At 47.0% G+C, this 19,568-nt stretch overlaps 1 protein-coding gene across 2 annotated transcripts in view; it reads left to right on the top strand.

Annotated features, from left to right (window-relative positions):
- The window catches only part of SLC38A4 (solute carrier family 38 member 4), a 209,152-nt gene that overhangs the window by 162,786 nt on the left and 26,798 nt on the right, over positions 1-19,568 (top strand). For both annotated transcript variants that reach the window (XM_063927359.1, XM_063927358.1), the window contains exon 13: positions 2,622-2,746. In XM_063927359.1, the coding sequence (XP_063783429.1) occupies positions 2,622-2,746 (125 nt within the window). The remainder of the gene's footprint in view (positions 1-2,621; positions 2,747-19,568) is intronic.

Here is a 19,568-nt window from a genome sequence, read left to right as displayed (position 1 = left end):
GTCAACTAGTCGCAGCCGGCATTCGCTCCATAGAAGAATATGGTATATGCAAGCACACATTATAGATGTGAGCACACTAGTCGCGCCATTCATGTCACGGTGCGTACGGATGAGCATGATTGCATCTATATATAAATAAAATTATTATTTTTATTATTATAAGAAAGGCAATTATTAGGAAATTGGGAATTGTAAACTATTACAATTAGCGTATTACAAGTTATTAACATATTACCTAGTCCTACAGAATACCATTGTAATTGGCATAATGACCAATGTTGTAGGACCCAATATATCCATTTAGAACCCCAGAGTTAAGTGATAATAGTCACACAATGCTAGAGAGACACAAGGCCATAATTAGGGGTGGGTGAGCTGTACCACCATCCAGAGCGCAGCGCCTAGGGGTCCTGAACCGCCGCTTCCCTGTAGCTCCTCTGTTTGAGTTACAGGATACCTGGAACTCCACCCTGCAGACTAGAGAATTGGTGCAGAACCTCCAAGAGCATCCTTGGGTGCTCAGCTTCTTCATAGTGTCAGTGGCCCCGAGTCATGACATCACCCTGGTGTGATGTCAAGATGTCACATGTTTAGAGGAAGGGGCGTTACAGGGCAGTTTCTCGGCCTGTTGTGGGCCTGGGGGTCAGGTGGGGGGGGGGGGGGGGGAAGACACATCATACCTCCTTTTATTTAGAGTACACCTAGCTTGGTTCCATTCGCAGGCTCTCAAGGCCATATTTATTAATTATCGCAAATTAGTCCTGATTAGTAATTCTTATCGCCTCAATAATAAATTAGTGATCACCAGCATGTAACAAAAATTACATCCAGGGACACTGGGCCTGATTCAGAGGTGGACGCAACGTTGATTGCGGAAGCAGCGGAGCGATGTTTTGCTACGGATAATGCAGCAAAGTCACAATGTGCATACTCGGCAATGGATTAGCGATTGTGTACACACATAGGATTTATTCACAAAGTGAGTGACAGACAGTCTGCATCTGAGGAAGGTAACGGGGGGGATGGCTAGAAAAACGCAGGTTTTTCAGGACTGTTTCTGGGCGTGCCATAGTCAGCTATTATGAACTTGTACGCAGCTGGAGAGAGCCCTGGTGTCTTAGGAGAGATGCTCATTCTGAGATAGGGTTGTTCAGATGGTTCCTGATGTTCCCACGTTTTTTCATATACGGCCGATGTGAGAAGCCAGCAGTGGGCATCTCATACAGTAGTCAGTATATTTCCACCAGTCTGCTGCATATGAAATCACAGCTGCACACGTTACTGTGTGCACCTCTGAATCTGGCTCATTGGCTCCAAAAGGCCATGGCTGAGAAGGGATCCTTCAGATCCCTCTATCAGAAAGTTTGACCCATAGGCTGCAGTATCTAATGCCATCTGAAGATGGCATTCTCTACCAGGCCAAGCTTCGCATTCTGAAGCTTGGCAAATCTGACATTTTAGCAGCCTCTATAGGAAACTAAGGGAGATGGTTTTGTGCTAATAATACGGGAAATCATACATACATCCAGGCGATTCTCAGTATTTGCAGGCAGCCCTGAAAACAAGTGTTCTCTGGAGATATTATGCAAATATTTTCTGATAAATATGCTTCTCAGAACTCTCTCCTACAAAACCATAAAGATCCCAAATCACCCTCATATATACTGTTAAATGATATTGCAGTGGAGATGTATGAAGCAGTGAAAAGAGTGTAGAAGTAAGCCAGTGGAGAAGTTGCCCATGACAACCAATCAGCTGATACCTATAATTTTATTGAATGCACTTGATAAATGCTACCTCCAAGCTAATTGGTAGCCATGGGCAACTTCTTCACTGGCTCACTTCTCAAATCTTTTCACTCTTTTCTAAATCTCCCAGTGGGTGTCATTCCAACCCATTCGCATGCAGTGGTTCTTTGCTGCTGTGCGAATGGGTCAGGACTGCAGCTGCGCGATGCGACGCCACCAGTGCAGAAACTGATCGCAGCGGCGATTGCATGAAGACTGACAGGCGGGAGGCATTTCGGGGTGTCAACTGACCGTTTTTCAGGCCTGGTGAGGCGGACACAGTTGGATCCAGGCGTTTGGAGGCCGGATGTCTGACGTCAATCCTGGGACCTTCGTCGCTGGATCCGTCGCACAGGGTAAGTAAGTCTGACCATGGTCTTGTTTTGCAGGAAACTTTGTTAGCATAGCAGGGCTGCACAAGTGATCGCAGCGCTGCTATGCTAAAATACACTCCCCCATAGGCGGCGTCAGGTTGATCGCACGAGCAGCAAAAAGTTGCTACATGTGATCAACTCGGAATGAGGGCCAGTGTCTCTAAAGTTGCTTGTGTCTGTGCAGAAAGTCAGCATCATATCAAGGGGACTTGGAGCAGGATACAATACAGTACAGGCCCCATTACACTAATTATCAAATTCTTCTCTAGTCACAGCAATAGCAACACATATTTTATATAGTGACATTTCATTTCTGTTAAATTTCTTTAGATATTGAGTTTGATGAGTATTTTATCTTCTATTTTTTTAAGTATTTGGGTTCTGCAATTATTTGTTGTATTATTTTGTTTTTGCAAATAAACTGTGCACTAAATAATGTTTCTATTTGCCATGCTTGCAGGTGAAGTGCAAGATGAATTACTTCACACTTACACAAAAGTGTACAGATTTGACACCCTTCTTCTCTGCGTCCGTTTGGCAGTACTTGTGGCGGTAACCTTGACAGTTCCAATTGTTTTATTCCCAGTAAGTACACCATGAATTATGTTAATTTTATCCTTGTATATCTCCTCTCCATGTTGTCTATACCAGTGGTTCACAAACTTTTTTGAATCACGGCGCCCTAGAGTTTCAGAATTTTTTTCAAGGCACCCCATAGAACAACAGTTTCCTATTGATAAGTGTAGAAATAAATATTAAATTAAGTATATAATCCTAAGGTTCAATTGTGTGTTGAGGGACAAGATTTGCTTCTGTCCGCATATTTTATGATTGTTAGCCCACATCACTAGTTTTGCCTATTACAGTGACCATAAATAATTTGAATTGGTCTTGGACCACCAATCCATACACCCCTGCACAGAGGCGGATTGGGATACAAAATCAGCCCGGGAAATATGGAAGCAGCCCTAACTAGGGGGTGCGGTCAGGGCAGCGGATATGGATCAAAGTACTGGTGTGGTGTGGCCAAATATGGAGAAGCATGGCCACCCCCTTAAAAAAAAATTACTATTCATATGTCCCCCTCTGCAACTAACAAGGGCCACTACTGTATGTGCAGGGGGACACACTGTATGCTGATATATCCATGTGGGATGTAGTTAATATCACGGTGGTCAGAATCCCGACACCGAAATCCTGACAGCTGGGAATGCCGACAGCGCTCACCACGGCTATTCCCACTTGTACGTATCCACGACACCCATAGATCAGGAATAAAACCTGTGGCGAGCCCAGCAAACCATTGCACCTGCAGCGTTGCGAGAACAGCGAGCCTGCAAGGGGACTCTTTACGCTCGCCCCGCTGCTGGTACTATGGTGGCCGAGATGCCGCTGTCGGTATATTGACAGTCAGCATCCCATCCGCAGGGATATCATTACCATCCCATCCATGTGTGTAAGACCCTCTCATCCCTTCCTGTAAATATATTTAGCGATGAGTTATGTAGGGAAAGAGAGCTGTTTGGAGGAGCTGAGTGCGAGGGCGAGACCGAGCAGTTTGCGTGGAGGGGGGGTCTGTGTGAGAAGGGGAGAGTTCTATGAAGGGGGATCTAAATGAGGGGGAGAGCTGTGTAAGAGGGAGAGAGGTGTGTTGGGGGGATCTGAGTGGGAAGATGCAGAGCTGTGAGAGGGGGCAAAGCTGTGATTGGGGATCTGAGTGAAGGGGGTGTCTGTATGAGGAGGGGAGAGCTGTGTGTGGGGGGAGATCTGTTGGGGGTCCTGTGTGAGGAGGGTATGGCTGTGTGTGGGGATCTGTTATGCACACCAGTGCCAGCAGGAATGTACTGGTGACTGAACGGTGAGGGATGCAAAACAAATGAACTCACAGACAGACTGGGGAATATGACATTACATACACAGAAGGTGATAGGGTAACAAAATAAACACAAAGAGAACAGAGAAGCCCAAAGGCTAAGAAACTGGGTGTCTCCCTAGTATTAGGAATGCTCAGATGGAAAGAAGCGAGATGTAGTGATTTAATACGTAGAGAACCCGAAATGCTGTTGCTAAGGGCAACAGCAAAACCCTAAAGGGTTACCAACGGGTGTGGCAGTAAACTCCTTGGTCAGAGATGGAATAATAGACACAAGGAGAGTCTCCACAATCCTAGTCCTCACTTGCAGTGCACTGGTTCAGCTTACTGCCACTAAACTGACACCTGAACACCTTGCACAGTGAGAAAGGATTTTGGCAGGCAAGTCTGAGAATACAGCCGCAAACTTGCTAGGTTCACAGAGTAGCAAAAGAACCCCAGCAGGTTAAACGACTGACTCCAGTCTTACTGCTAGGTCTGGATTGGCAGAGTGTAATACCAAATCCCAAGGCCTATTTGCAGTAAGCAACAAACAAATACAAAGTTTACACAGTACTAGCTAGCTTTCAGGAACTGACTAACCAACAAAGATTCAGCAGCATCTGCCTAACCTGAGAAGAGGGTTTATATAGCAGGTGCTGTCCACGCCCCACTCAGACCTCACAGACTGTGAGCACAAAAACCAGCACCGGATCCCCTGCCGTGCACAGAGCCTGTAACCACTGCACAGCAAAAGACCCGAAGTGGAGTATCAGCTACGCTCAGGTTACTCCGCTAGCACTTGTCTCCCGGTTGCCATGACGACGTGGCAGCACAGAGCAGGAGACCCTAACAGTACCCCCCCTCTGACGAGGGGTCAAAGAACCCCTACCACCGGGTTTATTGGGAAACTGCGAGAAGAAAGAGCGTAACAGTCTGGGGGCATGAAGATCACAACTGCGCACCCACGACCGCTCCTCCGGGCCATACCCCTTCCAGTGCACCAAAAATGACAGCCGACCCCGAACCATCTTGGAGTCAAGAATCCTTTCAACAACAAACTCCCTCTGGCCACGTATCAGAAGAGGGGAAGGTCTTCCACTGGAAGAAGGATTACTAATCGCCCGTTTTAAAAGGGAACAATGAAATGTTTTATTGATACCCAAAGAACGGGGTAGATCTAACTGAAATGCCACCGGATTGATAACCCTAGTGATCTTATAAGGACTGATGAACCGGGGGCCTAACTTATGAGATGGCTGTCTCAACTTCAAATTCTTGGTAGACAACCAGACGAAGTCTCCTAATTTGAAGCTGCAGGGTCTTTTCCGCTTATCAAAAACCCTTTTGGTCACTAATGACACAGACACAAGGGCTTTCTTCACTTTCCTCCAAATACCTCTAAGGACCGAAACCACAGAGGAACCACCAGGCGTGGAGTCCAGGGGGTCAAAAGAATTGGCCTTAGGATGATGCCCATACACACAAAGGAAGGGAGAGATCCCTGTAGCAGAGTGAGCCGCGTTGTTATAGGCAAACTCCGCCATGGACAGATGAGCAACCCAGTCAGTCTAACACTTGGAGACATAACACCTGAGGAACTGCTCCAAGGACTGGTTCACCCTTTCAGTCTGCCCATTAGACTGCGGATGGTAGCCTGACGACAAGCTGACAGAAATCTGGAGATCGGAACAAAATGCCCTCCAGAATTTGGCCACAAACTGGGATCCGCGGTCAGAGACCACATCAAGTGGCAACCCGTGGAGGCGCACAACATGCAGCATAAATAATTCAGACAGGCATCTGGCCGATGGCAGCCCAACCAATGGAACGAAGTGCGCCATCTTCGAAAACCTGTCAACGACAACCCAGATGGCTGTCATCCCCGAGGATTTGGGCAAGTCAACCACAAAATCCATTGAAATGTGGGTCCATGGCTTAGATGGAATAGAGAGTGGATGTAATGGGCCAACAGGAACCCCTCTAGGAGTCTTATTTCGGGCACAGATGTCACATGCCCGAACCCACTGATCCACATCCCTAGCCACCGAGGGCCACCACACCGCCCTAGATAGCAACTCCCGAGTTCTGGCAATACCCAGGTGACCTGCCGACTTCTTGGCATGGAATTCCAGGAACACTCGCTGTCTTAACCTAGGAGGCACAAACAAAAGACCTACCGGAAGGTCTGGAGGAGCCTGTTCCTGTGCTCTAAGGACTAATGACAAGAGGTCCTGGGTAATGCCCACTTTAATACATGATGGGGACACAATGGAAAAAATTAAAGCGAGCAAAAAACAAAGCCCATCGTGCCTGCCTGGCATTGAGGCGCTTCGCTGACTCTAAATATGCCAAATTCTTATGGTCGGTGAGAATTGAGACCACAAACTTAGCCCCCTCAAGCCAGTGTCTCCACTCCTCGAGTGCATCCTTAATAGCCAACAATTCCCGGTTACCCACGTCATAATTCATCTCGGCAGGCGAAAATTTACGGGAAAAGTAAGCACAGGGATGAAGGCGATTATCAGACACCCCCATCTGAGAGAGCACTGCCCCAATACCCATCTCAGAGGCATCCACCTCCACCACAAAAGGACGCTCTGGATCTGGGTGTCGCAGCACCTTGGCCGAGACAAATGCCCTTTTGAGACGGGCAAAAGCCGCTTTTGCCTCACAAGACTAGTGAGCAACATCCGCCCCTTTCTTAGTGAGTGCCACCAAGGGCGCCACTATAGACGAAAATCCAGCGATAAATTGTCTATAAAAATTCGCAAAGCCCAGAAAACGCTGAAGCGCCTTCAAACTAGTGGGCTGCACCCAATCCAGGACTGCCTGTACCTTGGAACCCTCCATTTGGAAATCTTCTGGGGAGATAATATATCCTAGAAATGCGATTTGCTGAACTTCAATTCGCACTTCTCCAGCTTCGCCCCAAGCCGGTGGTCTCTGAGTTTCTGGAGGACTAAGCGTACATGCTTCCGATGTTCCTCCAGGGAATGGGAGAAGATTAGGATGTCATCTAAGTATACAACTAAGAATCTATCCAAATATTCCCTGAGCACATCGTTCATGAAGTCCTGGAAGACTGCCGGGGCATTACAGAGCCCAAAAGGCATCACCAAATATTCATAATGCCCTGAGTGGGTATTAAAGGCAGTCTTCCATTCATCCCCCTCTCTTATTCGGATTAGATTGTACGCACCGCGTAAGTCAATCTTAGGAAAAATGGTGGCAGTACGAAGCTGGTCAAACAAGACCGAAATGAGAGGCAGTGGGTATGAGTTTTTAATCGTGATACGGTTCAATTCCCTGAAGTCGATGCAGGGTCGCAACGAACCGTCCTTTTTACCCACGAAGAAGAACCCTGACCCAACTGGAGACTGTGAAGGTCTGATAAATCCCTTAGCCAAGTTCTCCTGAATGTACTCTGCCATAGCCTGAGTCTCAGGACGTGACAGGGAGTACAACCTGCTCTTGGGAAGCTTAGCATTCGGCAACAAATCACTGGCACAGTCATAGGGGCGATGGGGAGGTAGTACCTCTGCAACTCTTTTGGAGAACACGTCCGCAAAATCTGCATAACATCCTGGCAATCCTGGCAAACTTAGCTGCGAAAGCCTGACTGGAAGGCTCAAGCAACTCCTGAAACAATCAGTACCCCAACTAAGAATCTCCCCAGAGACCCAGTCAAATTGAGGATTGTGGGCCCTTAACCAGGGTAACCCCAACACCAATGGGGCAAAAGTACAGACAGTCACATAAAAGGACAATTTTTCAGAGTGTGTGGCTCCAATAAACAAAGAAATCTGGCTAGTGCAAGAGGTAATTTTACCCTGGGATAATGGTTCCCCGTTTAACCCACAAATCTCAATTTCCGATGCCAAGGGTACTAAGGGAACAGAGTGTTTCAGGGCGAATTGGCGGTCCATAAAAACTAGAGATGAGCGGGTTCGGTTCCTCGGAATCCGAACCCGCCCGAACTTCATGTTTTTTTTCACGGGTCCGAGCGACTCGGATCTTCCCGCCTTGCTCGGTTAACCCGAGCGCGCCCGAACGTCATCATGACGCTGTCGGATTCTCGCGAGGCTCGGATTCTATCGCGAGACTCGGATTCTATATAAGGAGCCGCGCGTCGCCGCCATTTTCACTCGTGCATTGAGATTGATAGGGAGAGGACGTGTCTGGCGTCCTCTCCATTAGAATAGAGATAGATAGATTAGATAGAGAGAGATTGTGCAGAGTCGCAGACAGAGTTAGTTTACCACAGTCAGTGACCAGTGCAGTTGCTAGTTAACTTTTATTTAATATAATATATCCGTTCACTTCTCTCTGCTATATCCGTTCTCTGCCTGAAAAAAAAAACGATACACAGCACAGTCAGTCACACAGTGTGACTCAGTCTGTGTGCACTCAGCTCAGCCCAGTGTGCTGCACAGTCATCAATGTATAAATTAAAAGCTTATAAGTTATAATTAATTGTGGGGGAGACTGGGGAGCACTGCAGGTTGTTAGCAGGAGCCAGGAGTACAATTATATTAATTAACAGTGCACACTTTTGCTGCAGGAGTGGTGACCAGTGCCTGACCACCAGTATAGTATTGTTGTATACTACTAATATCTCTTTAAATATCAACCAGTCTATATTAGCAGCAGACACAGTACAGTGCGGTAGTTCACGGCTGTGGCTACCTCTGTGTCGGCACACGGCAGGCAGTCCGTCCGACCAGAATTGTATTATTTATTATTATATACCTACCACCTAACCGTGGTTTTTTTTTCATTCTTTATACCGTCATAGTGTCATCCTAATTGTTACGAGTATACTACTATCTCTTTATCAACCAGTGTACAGTGCGGTAGTTCACGGCTGTGGCTACCTCTGTGTCGGCACACGGCAGGCAGTCCGTCCGACCAGAATTGTATTATTTATTATTATATACCTACCACCTAACCGTGGTTTTTTTTTCATTCTTTATACCGTCATAGTGTCATCCTAATTGTTACGAGTATACTACTATCTCTTTATCAACCAGTGTACAGTGCGGTAGTTCACGGCTGTGGCTACCTCTGTGTCGGCACACGGCAGGCAGTCCGTCCGACCAGAATTGTATTATTTATTATTATATACCTACCACCTAACCGTGGTTTTTTTTTCATTCTTTATACCGTCATAGTGTCATCCTAATTGTTACGAGTATACTACTATCTCTTTATCAACCAGTGTACAGTGCGGTAGTTCACGGCTGTGGCTACCTCTGTGTCGGCACACGGCAGGCAGTCCGTCCGACCAGAATTGTATTATTTATTATTATATACCTACCACCTAACCGTGGTTTTTTTTTCATTCTTTATACCGTCATAGTGTCATCCTAATTGTTACGAGTATACTACTATCTCTTTATCAACCAGTGTACAGTGCGGTAGTTCACGGCTGTGGCTACCTCTGTGTCGGCACACGGCAGGCAGTCCGTCCGACCAGAATTGTATTATTTATTATTATATACCTACCACCTAACCGTGGTTTTTTTTTCATTCTTTATACCGTCATAGTGTCATCCTAATTGTTACGAGTATACTACTATCTCTTTATCAACCAGTGTACAGTGCGGTAGTTCACGGCTGTGGCTACCTCTGTGTCGGCACACGGCAGGCAGTCCGTCCGACCAGAATTGTATTATTTATTATTATATACCTACCACCTAACCGTGGTTTTTTTTTCATTCTTTATACCGTCATAGTGTCATCCTAATTGTTACGAGTATACTACTATCTCTTTATCAACCAGTGTACAGTGCGGTAGTTCACGGCTGTGGCTACCTCTGTGTCGGCAGGCAGTCCGTCCATCCATAATTGTATTATTATTATAATATATACCACCTAACCGTGGTTTTTTTATACCACCTAACCGTGGCAGTCCGTCCATAATTGTATACTAGTATCCAATCCATCCATCTCCATTGTTTACCTGAGGTGCCTTTTAGTTCTGCCTATAAAATATGGAGAACAAAAAAGTTGAGGTTCCAAAATTAGGGAAAGATCAAGATCCACTTCCACCTCGTGCTGAAGCTGCTGCCACTAGTCATGGCCGAGACGATGAAATGCCAGCAACGTCGTCTGCCAAGGCCGATGCCCAATGTCATAGTACAGAGCATGTCAAATCCAAAACACCAAATATCAGAAAAAAAAGGACTCCAAAACCTAAAATAAAATTGTCGGAGGAGAAGCGTAAACTTGCCAATATGCCATTTACCACACGGAGTGGCAAGGAACGGCTGAGGCCCTGGCCTATGTTCATGGCTAGTGGTTCAGCTTCACATGAGGATGGAAGCACTCAGCCTCTCGCTAGAAAACTGAAAAGACTCAAGCTGGCAAAAGCACCGCAAAGAACTGTGCGTTCTTTGAAATCCCAAATCCACAAGGAGAGTCCAATTGTGTCGTTTGCGATGCCTGACCTTCCCAACACTGGACGTGAAGAGCATGCGCCTTCCACTATTTGCATGCCCCCTGCAAGTGCTGGAAGGAGCACCCGCAGTCCAGTTCCTGATAGTCAGATTGAAGATGTCAGTGTTGAAGTACACCAGGATGAGGAGGATATGGGTGTTGCTGGCGCTGGGGAGGAAATTGACCAGGAGGATTCTGATGGTGAGGTGGTTTGTTTAAGTCAGGCACCCGGGGAGACACCTGTTGTCCGTGGGAGGAATATGGCCGTTGACATGCCAGGTGAAAATACCAAAAAAATCAGCTCTTCGGTGTGGAGGTATTTCACCAGAAATGCGGACAACAGGTGTCAAGCCGTGTGTTCCCTTTGTCAAGCTGTAATAAGTAGGGGTAAGGACGTTAACCACCTCGGAACATCCTCCCTTATACGTCACCTGCAGCGCATTCATAATAAGTCAGTGACAAGTTCAAAAACTTTGGGTGACAGCGGAAGCAGTCCACTGACCAGTAAATCCCTTCCTCTTGTAACCAAGCTCACGCAAACCACCCCACCAACTCCCTCAGTGTCAATTTCCTCCTTCCCCAGGAATGCCAATAGTCCTGCAGGCCATGTCACTGGCAAGTCTGACGAGTCCTTTCCTGCCTGGGATTCCTCCGATGCATCCTTGCGTGTAACGCCTACTGCTGCTGGCGCTGCTGTTGTTGCCGCTGGGAGTCGATGGTCATCCCAGAGGGGAAGTCGTAAGCCCACTTGTACTACTTCCAGTAAGCAATTGACTGTTCAACAGTCCTTTGCGAGGAAGATGAAATATCACAGCAGTCATCCTACTGCAAAGCGGATAACTGAGTCCTTGACAACTATGTTGGTGTTAGACGTGCGTCCGGTATCCGCCGTTAGTTCACAGGGAACTAGACAATTTATTGAGGCAGTGTGCCCCCGTTACCAAATACCATCTAGGTTCCACTTCTCTAGGCAGGCGATACCGAGAATGTACACGGACGTCAGAAAAAGACTCACCAGTGTCCTAAAAAATGCAGTTGTACCCAATGTCCACTTAACCACGGACATGTGGACAAGTGGAGCAGGGCAGGGTCAGGACTATATGACTGTGACAGCCCACTGGGTAGATGTATGGACTCCCGCCGCAAGAACAGCAGCGGCGGCACCAGTAGCAGCATCTCGCAAACGCCAACTCTTTCCTAGGCAGGCTACGCTTTGTATCACCGCTTTCCAGAATACGCACACAGCTGAAAACCTCTTACGGCAACTGAGGAAGATCATCGCGGAATGGCTTACCCCAATTGGACTCTCCTGTGGATTTGTGGCATCGGACAACGCCAGCAATATTGTGTGTGCATTAAATATGGGCAAATTCCAGCACGTCCCATGTTTTGCACATACCTTGAATTTGGTGGTGCAGAATTTTTTAAAAAACGACAGGGGCGTGCAAGAGATGCTGTCGGTGGCCAGAAAAATTGCGGGACACTTTCGGCGTACAGGCACCACGTACAGAAGACTGGAGCACCACCAAAAACTACTGAACCTGCCCTGCCATCATCTGAAGCAAGAAGTGGTAACGAGGTGGAATTCAACCCTCTATATGCTTCAGAGGTTGGAGGAGCAGCAAAAGGCCATTCAAGCCTATACAATTGAGCACGATATAGGAGATGGAATGCACCTGTCTCAAGTGCAGTGGAGAATGATTTCAACGTTGTGCAAGGTTCTGATGCCCTTTGAACTTGCCACACGTGAAGTCAGTTCAGACACTGCCAGCCTGAGTCAGGTCATTCCCCTCATCAGGCTTTTGCAGAAGAAGCTGGAGGCATTGAAGAAGGAGCTAACACGGAGCGATTCCGCTAGGCATGTGGGACTTGTGGATGCAGCCCTTAATTCGCTTAACAAGGATTCACGGGTGGTCAATCTGTTGAAATCAGAGCACTACATTTTGGCCACCGTGCTCGATCCTAGATTTAAAGCCTACCTTGGATCTCTCTTTCCGGCAGACACAGGTCTGCTGGGGTTGAAAGACCTGCTGGTGACAAAATTGTCAAGTCAAGCGGAACGCGACCTGTCAACATCTCCTCCTTCACATTCTCCCGCAACTGGGGGTGCGAGGAAAAGGCTCAGAATTCCGAGCCCACCCGCTGGCGGTGATGCAGGGCAGTCTGGAGCGACTGCTGATGCTGACATCTGGTCCGGACTGAAGGACCTGACAACGATTACGGACATGTCGTCTACTGTCACTGCATATGATTCTCTCAACATTGATAGAATGGTGGAGGATTATATGAGTGACCGCATCCAAGTAGGCACGTCACACAGTCCGTACTTATACTGGCAGGAAAAAGAGGCAATTTGGAGGCCCTTGCACAAACTGGCTTTATTCTACCTAAGTTGCCCTCCCACAAGTGTGTACTCCGAAAGAGTGTTTAGTGCCGCCGCTCACCTTGTCAGCAATCGGCGTACGAGGTTACATCCAGAAAATGTGGAGAAGATGATGTTCATTAAAATGAATTATAATCAATTCCTCCGCGGAGACATTGACCAGCAGCAATTGCCTCCACAAAGTACACAGGGAGCTGAGATGGTGGATTCCAGTGGGGACGAATTGATAATCTGTGAGGAAGGGGATGTACACGGTGATATATCGGAGGGTGAAGATGAGGTGGACATCTTGCCTCTGTAGAGCCAGTTTGTGCAAGGAGAGATTAATTGCTTCTTTTTTTGGGGGGGTCCAAACCAACCCGTCATATCAGTCACAGTCGTGTGGCAGACCCTGTCACTGAAATGATGGGTTGGTTAAAGTGTGCATGTCCTGTTTTGTTTATACAACATAAGGGTGGGTGGGAGGGCCCAAGGATAATTCCATCTTGCACCTCTTTTTTCTTTTCTTTTTCTTTGCATCATGTGCTGATTGGGGAGGGTTTTTTGGAAGGGACATCCTGCGTGACACTGCAGTGCCACTCCTAGATGGGCCCGGTGTTTGTGTCGGCCACTAGGGTCGCTAATCTTACTCACACAGTCAGCTACCTCATTGCGCCTCTTTTTTTCTTTGCGTCATGTGCTGTTTGGGGAGGGTTTTTTGGAAGGGACATCCTGCGTGACACTGCAGTGCCACTCCTAGATGGGCCCGGTGTTTGTGTCGGCCACTAGGGTCGCTAATCTTACTCACACAGTCAGCTACCTCATTGCGCCTCTTTTTTTCTTTGCGTCATGTGCTGTTTGGGGAGGGTTTTTTGGAAGGGCCATCCTGCGTGACACTGCAGTGCCACTCCTAGATGGGCCCGGTGTTTGTGTCGGCCACTAGGGTCGCTTATCTTACTCACACAGCGACCTCGGTGCAAATTTTAGGACTAAAAATAATATTGTGAGGTGTGATGTGTTCAGAATAGGCTGAAAATGAGTGTAAATTATGTTTTTTGAGGTTAATAATACTTTGGGATCAAAATTACCCCCAAATTCTATGATTTAAGCTGTTTTTTAGGGTTTTTTGAAAAAAACACCCGAATCCAAAACACACCCGAATCCGACAAAAAAAATTCGGTGAGGTTTTGCCAAAACGCGGTCGAACCCAAAACACGGCCGCGGAACCGAACCCAAAACCAAAACACAAAACCCGAAAAATTTCCGGCGCTCATCTCTAATAAAAACCCCGTCGGCCCCACTGTCCACAAAGGCCTCAGTCTTGACAGTTTGACCGAGGATCTTCAAGGTCACCGGAATGATAAAAGTCTTCTTGGGAAATTCTGACTTCTGGCCTGACAGGATATTTCCCATCACCCTCAGGCCCTGAAGTTTTCCGGGTTTTCTGGGCATGATACTACCACATGACCTTTATTCCCACAGTACAAACATAACCCCTGCTGTCTCCTCCACGTCTTCTCACGCGAGGAGAGGCGGGTAGCCCCAATCTGCATAGGCTCCTCGGAAAATTCCTCAGAGTCTGAGGTTCCCTTGGGAAAGAAGGAAACCTCGGTCTCCCTTTCAAGCCTGCGCTCTCTCAGCCGTCTATCCACCCGAATGGATAACTGCATGAGCTGATCCAAGCTATCAGGCAAGGGATATTGTACCAAGTTCAAGTTCAAGTTCAAGTTTATTGTCATCAGCCAAAACAAATTGACAGACGAAATTACATTGTACAAGGCATCAAATAGTAGCAAGCGAGAACATAAAACAAACATAAAAATAAATCATTCGTTTAACATACGTACAGCAGATGGGATAAAACTAACCCTAAACCGGTTGGTACGAGCCATCAGAGAACGAAATCTCTTTAGTGACGGAAGTTTTACAAAGAGCATATTAAAAGGATGAGCACTATCTAGTAAAATACACCTGGCTTTGCTTAAAACCCTACTCCTATACAAATCATCAAAGCTAGGCAGTGGTGAACCAATAATTTTACTAGCCGATTTCCTTATCCTCTCTAATGCCCATCGATCTTTTAGAGTACAACCGCCATACCATGCCACGATCCCATAACTAAGAATGCTCTCTATCGAACACCTATAAAAATTTAACATGGTCTGAGCACCAACACCTGCGGCCCTTAAACGCCGCAGGAAGAAAAGTCGTTTGTTGAGCCTTTTTTCCTATCAATAGCAAGTGCTCAGACCAAGTCAAGCATGACGAGATCTGAATACCTAAAAACCGGAATGAGTTAACCATTTCCACTTCCTGATCGCCAACAAACACTGGTAACTTCGGTAGCTGCCTTCTCCTAAAATCAATAATCAGTTCTTTTGTCTTCCCACTATTTAAAAATAAATGATTTTCATTACTCCAATTAACTAACTTTGCAACTTCCGTCCTGTATGCCAGCTCATCATTACCACTAATTAACCCAACTACGGCAATATCATCCGCAAATTTAATCAATTTAACTGATGCGTCTGCTGATACACAATCATAAGTAAACAATGAATATAAAAAAGGACTAAGAACACAACCCTGGGGTACACCTGTATTAATTTGTGCCTCGTCAGACCTAATACTGCCCATTTTAACCACTTGAGGACGATTAGTCAAAAATGCTAAAATCCAATTACAAGTGAAACAATCAAGGCCTAATGCGGATAATTTATTAATTAGGGAGATTGGAATCACTGTGTTAAAAGCCGAACTAAAATCAACAAATAAAATCCTAACATAGGCATTACTCACTTCCAAATGGGACAGAGTAAAGTGCAACAGTGAAATAATCGCATCATCAGTGCATCGGTTTTGTCTGTAGGCAAACTGAAATGGGTCAAAATCGGCAGAGAAAAAAGATTTAATATGATTCAGTACCAGTCTCTCAAAGCATTTCGTTATGAGAGGTGTTAATGCTATAGGCCGATAGTCATTTAAGCCTTTTACTAACCCTTTCTTCGTAACGGGGACAATACTAGTCATCTTAAAGCACCTCGGTACTACACAGTGCGTGAGTGATAGATTAAACAAAATTGTCAATATTCCACACAATTGCTCCGCACAACCATGGAGAACCTTCCCTTGAATGCCGTCAGGCCCTGCTGCCTTACCAGGATTTATTTGACGCAGACATTTAGCCACAGTGGCCTCGTCAAGTACTAGGGGGGTATCACCCATACTAGGACATAGCGGTGACTGGGATAAGTTGTTACTCTCCTCAAATCTGCAATAAAATAAATTCAGATCCTCCACCAGTGCCTTACTAGTCACACCAAAATCATGCTTCTTAGCTTTACACCCCGTCACCTCATATATCAGTTGCCACAGACTCCTCGGATTCCTATTCAAGGAGCTAAGATCTTCGATCTTTTTTGAGTAGCTAATTTTCGCCTTTTTTATACCTACCCTAAGTTGAGCCCTAGCAAGTCTTAAAACAGCCTGATCACCAACCCTAAAAGCACTATCCCTAGCTTTAATCAAAGCACGAACCTCCCCGTTTAACCAAGGTTTCTCATTGGGGAAAGTTTTTATTACCTTCTTTATCGTAACACTCTCTATACATGTGTTAATATAACAAAAAATCAGAGAAGCCAATAAATCAGTCTCAATTGATCCATTGATCAAACTCTCTTCAATAAACAGTTCCCAATTTGTAAATTCCAACATATCCTGCAACCTCATCATTGCCCCATCAGGCCAGATAGTAACAATTTTAACCTCTTTTAACTGGTTAGAAAGACCTCTTCGGTACTGGTGTCTCAGGGCTGGGTCATTCCACTGGGTATCATGGGCCAACCTCCGAAACTTTGTACAATAAACCTCAACTGGCCTTCGCCCTTGCTTAGGGATCGAAATCTGAGTCTCGGCTGAGGCCGTCTTGTCAGGGTCATCATACAACATGCCCAGTGCCGTAAAAAAAACATCAACACTTTTAAGCGACGGACAGTCAGGCTGCAATCCATATGCCCAGACCTGTGGGTCTCCTTGTAGCAAGGAAATCACTATGCCCACCCGCTGAATCTCTGACCCAGAAGACTGAGGCCTAAGATGGAAATATAGCTTGCAGCTCTCCTTGAAACAAAAGAACTGCGAGCGATCTCCAGAGAAACGATCCGGGAGATTTACTTTCGGCTCCTTAACCCCTGAAGGTACTGCTGCTGCGGGAGCTCTGCCAGCGGCCTGCGAGGTGTGCATTTTAATGGACAAATCATTAAATTGTCAAGTCAGGACCTGCATCTGATCGACCACCTGTTGCAAAGTATTTTGAGGGGTATGCTCCATATTCCCACAAAATTTCAACAGGAGTATTTGGCTGCTGAATATGTTATGCACACCAGTGCCAGCAGGAATGTACTGGTGTCTGAACGGTGAGGGATGCAAAACAAATGAACTCACAGACAGACTGGGGAATATGACATTACATACACAGAAGGTGATAGGGTAACAAAATAAACACAAAGAGAACAGAGAAGCCCAAAGGCTAAGAAACTGGGTGTCTCCCTAGTATTAGGAATGCTCAGATGGAAAGAAGCGAGATGTAGTGATTTAATACGTAGAGAACCCGAAATGCTGTTGCTAAGGGCAACAGCAAAACCCTAAAGGGTTACCAACGGGTGTGGCAGTAAACTCCTTGGTCAGAGATGGAATAATAGACACAAGGAGAGTCTCCACAATCCTAGTCCTCACTTGCAGTGCACTGGTTCAGCTTACTGCCACTAAACTGACACCTGAACACCTTGCACAGTGAGAAAGGATTTTGGCAGGCAAGTCTGAGAATACAGCCGCAAACTTGCTAGGTTCACAGAGTAGCAAAAGAACCCCAGCAGGTTAAACGACTGACTCCAGTCTTACTGCTAGGTCTGGATTGGCAGAGTGTAATACCAAATCCCAAGGCCTATTTGCAGTAAGCAACAAACAAATACAAAGTTTACACAGTACAAGCTAGCTTTCAGGAACTGACTAACCAACAAAGATTCAGCAGCATCTGCCTAACCTGAGAAGAGGGTTTATATAGCAGGTGCTGTCCACGCCCCACTCAGACCTCACAGACTGTGAGCACAAAAACCAGCACCGGATCCCCTGCCGTGCACAGAGCCTGTAACCACTGCACAGCAAAAGACCCGAACCGGAGTATCAGCTACGCTCAGGTTACTCCGCTAGCACTTGTCTCCCGGTTGCCATGACGACGTGGCAGCACAGAGCAGGAGACCCTAACGGGATCTCAGTGGGAGGGAGAGCTGTGGGGGGGGGGGGGGGGGCTGTGTGAGGAGAGTATGGCTGTTTGTGTGGACCTGAGTGGGAGGAGAGCTGGGGGGCTGTGTGAGGAGGGTAGGGCTGTGTGTGGGGATGTGAGTGGGAAGGAGAGCTGTGGAAGGGGTTCTGTGTGAGAAGGGTAGGGCTGTGTGTGGGGATCTGAGTGAGGGGAGGAGAGCTGTGAGGAGGGGAAAGCTGTGTTTTTACCTTTAGTTGAATAGCTGTGGCTGGGGGCGGTTCCTCCGTGGTGGCCAGTTCCATTTGAAAGTGGCTGCAGGACTCAGAGATGGCAATTTGGTGGCAGTTCAGTGTGGTGGGTGGGCTGAGGCAGGCACCAGCCATGCTTCTCTCCCTGGGGCCCTACTCTACTTTCCTACATGCAGCGCAGACAGACACTGAGCCTGCGCTGCAGTGAGGTTTTATGCCGTGGACACCGCAGCCCGATCCCAAGACATGGAGAGCGGTGGCAGTGGGGACCTCCTGGCCTGTGAGTGCAGAGGGACGGAAGGTAGCGTGGCACATATGAGTCTACTTAAGCTTCTGCGCATGCGCAGAAGTTGTCTCCCAATGCTGCCGATCATGGCAGCCCGCCCAACACAGGGGTCAGTGAATGCCACTGAGGGGACGTCGGAACCGGCTAAGCAGAAACTGATCCAACGTCCCAGCGTCCCAATCCGCCCCTGCACATTCTCTGAGGCACTCCAGCTTGAGAACCACTGGTCTATACTATTAGTTGTTGTGTGATAGTGGTGGGATTAGAAAATTCTGTGGGCATAATGACCTGTCAGCTAGGCTCATTTGTGTTATAGGTACACTGCAAAACCACAAAACAAAAAACTTATGGAGCCAGATATAATGAAGTCCGAGTTGGCTGGAGGTGCGGGTTCCCTGCCGAACTCGGACGTTTTTTAAAGCGGCTATCATTTACAAGGCAAAACCAGGCCTTGTAAATGATTGGCGCTTTAAAAAAATGTCTGAGTTCAGCCGAGAACCCGCACCTCCAGCCAACTTGGACTTCATTACATCCGACCCATGGGGTCAGTTTAATTAGGTGCAATGCCAAAACTGCAGTATGCACATTAACTACACATATGGTAGCATACCTCCCAACTGTCTCGCGGTGGAGGGGGGAGGGGGGCAGTTGGGAGGCTCCTGTAGTCACTGCTCTGCGGTGAACAGACGCTGTGCACATGCACACAGCATCTACTCACGGGAGACAGAGTGGGGGAGATGTACTAAGCCTGAAAAGTGATAAATATCACTGTGATAAAGCACCAGCCAATCGGCTCCTAATTGTCATGTTACAGGCTGTGTTTGAAAAATGGCAGTTAGGAGCCAATTGGCTGGTACTTTATCACTGTGATATTTATCACTTTTCAGGCTTAGTACATCTGGCCCAGGGAGAGGGGGCATGCCAACTGCTCACTGAGCGCTGGCCATGACCCCTTCAG

Source organism: Pseudophryne corroboree, chromosome 6 (genome assembly GCF_028390025.1).
Source record: "Pseudophryne corroboree isolate aPseCor3 chromosome 6, aPseCor3.hap2, whole genome shotgun sequence".
Classification (NCBI taxonomy): Eukaryota; Metazoa; Chordata; class Amphibia; order Anura; family Myobatrachidae; genus Pseudophryne; species Pseudophryne corroboree.
This window is presented reverse-complemented; position numbering and strand designations above follow the sequence as displayed.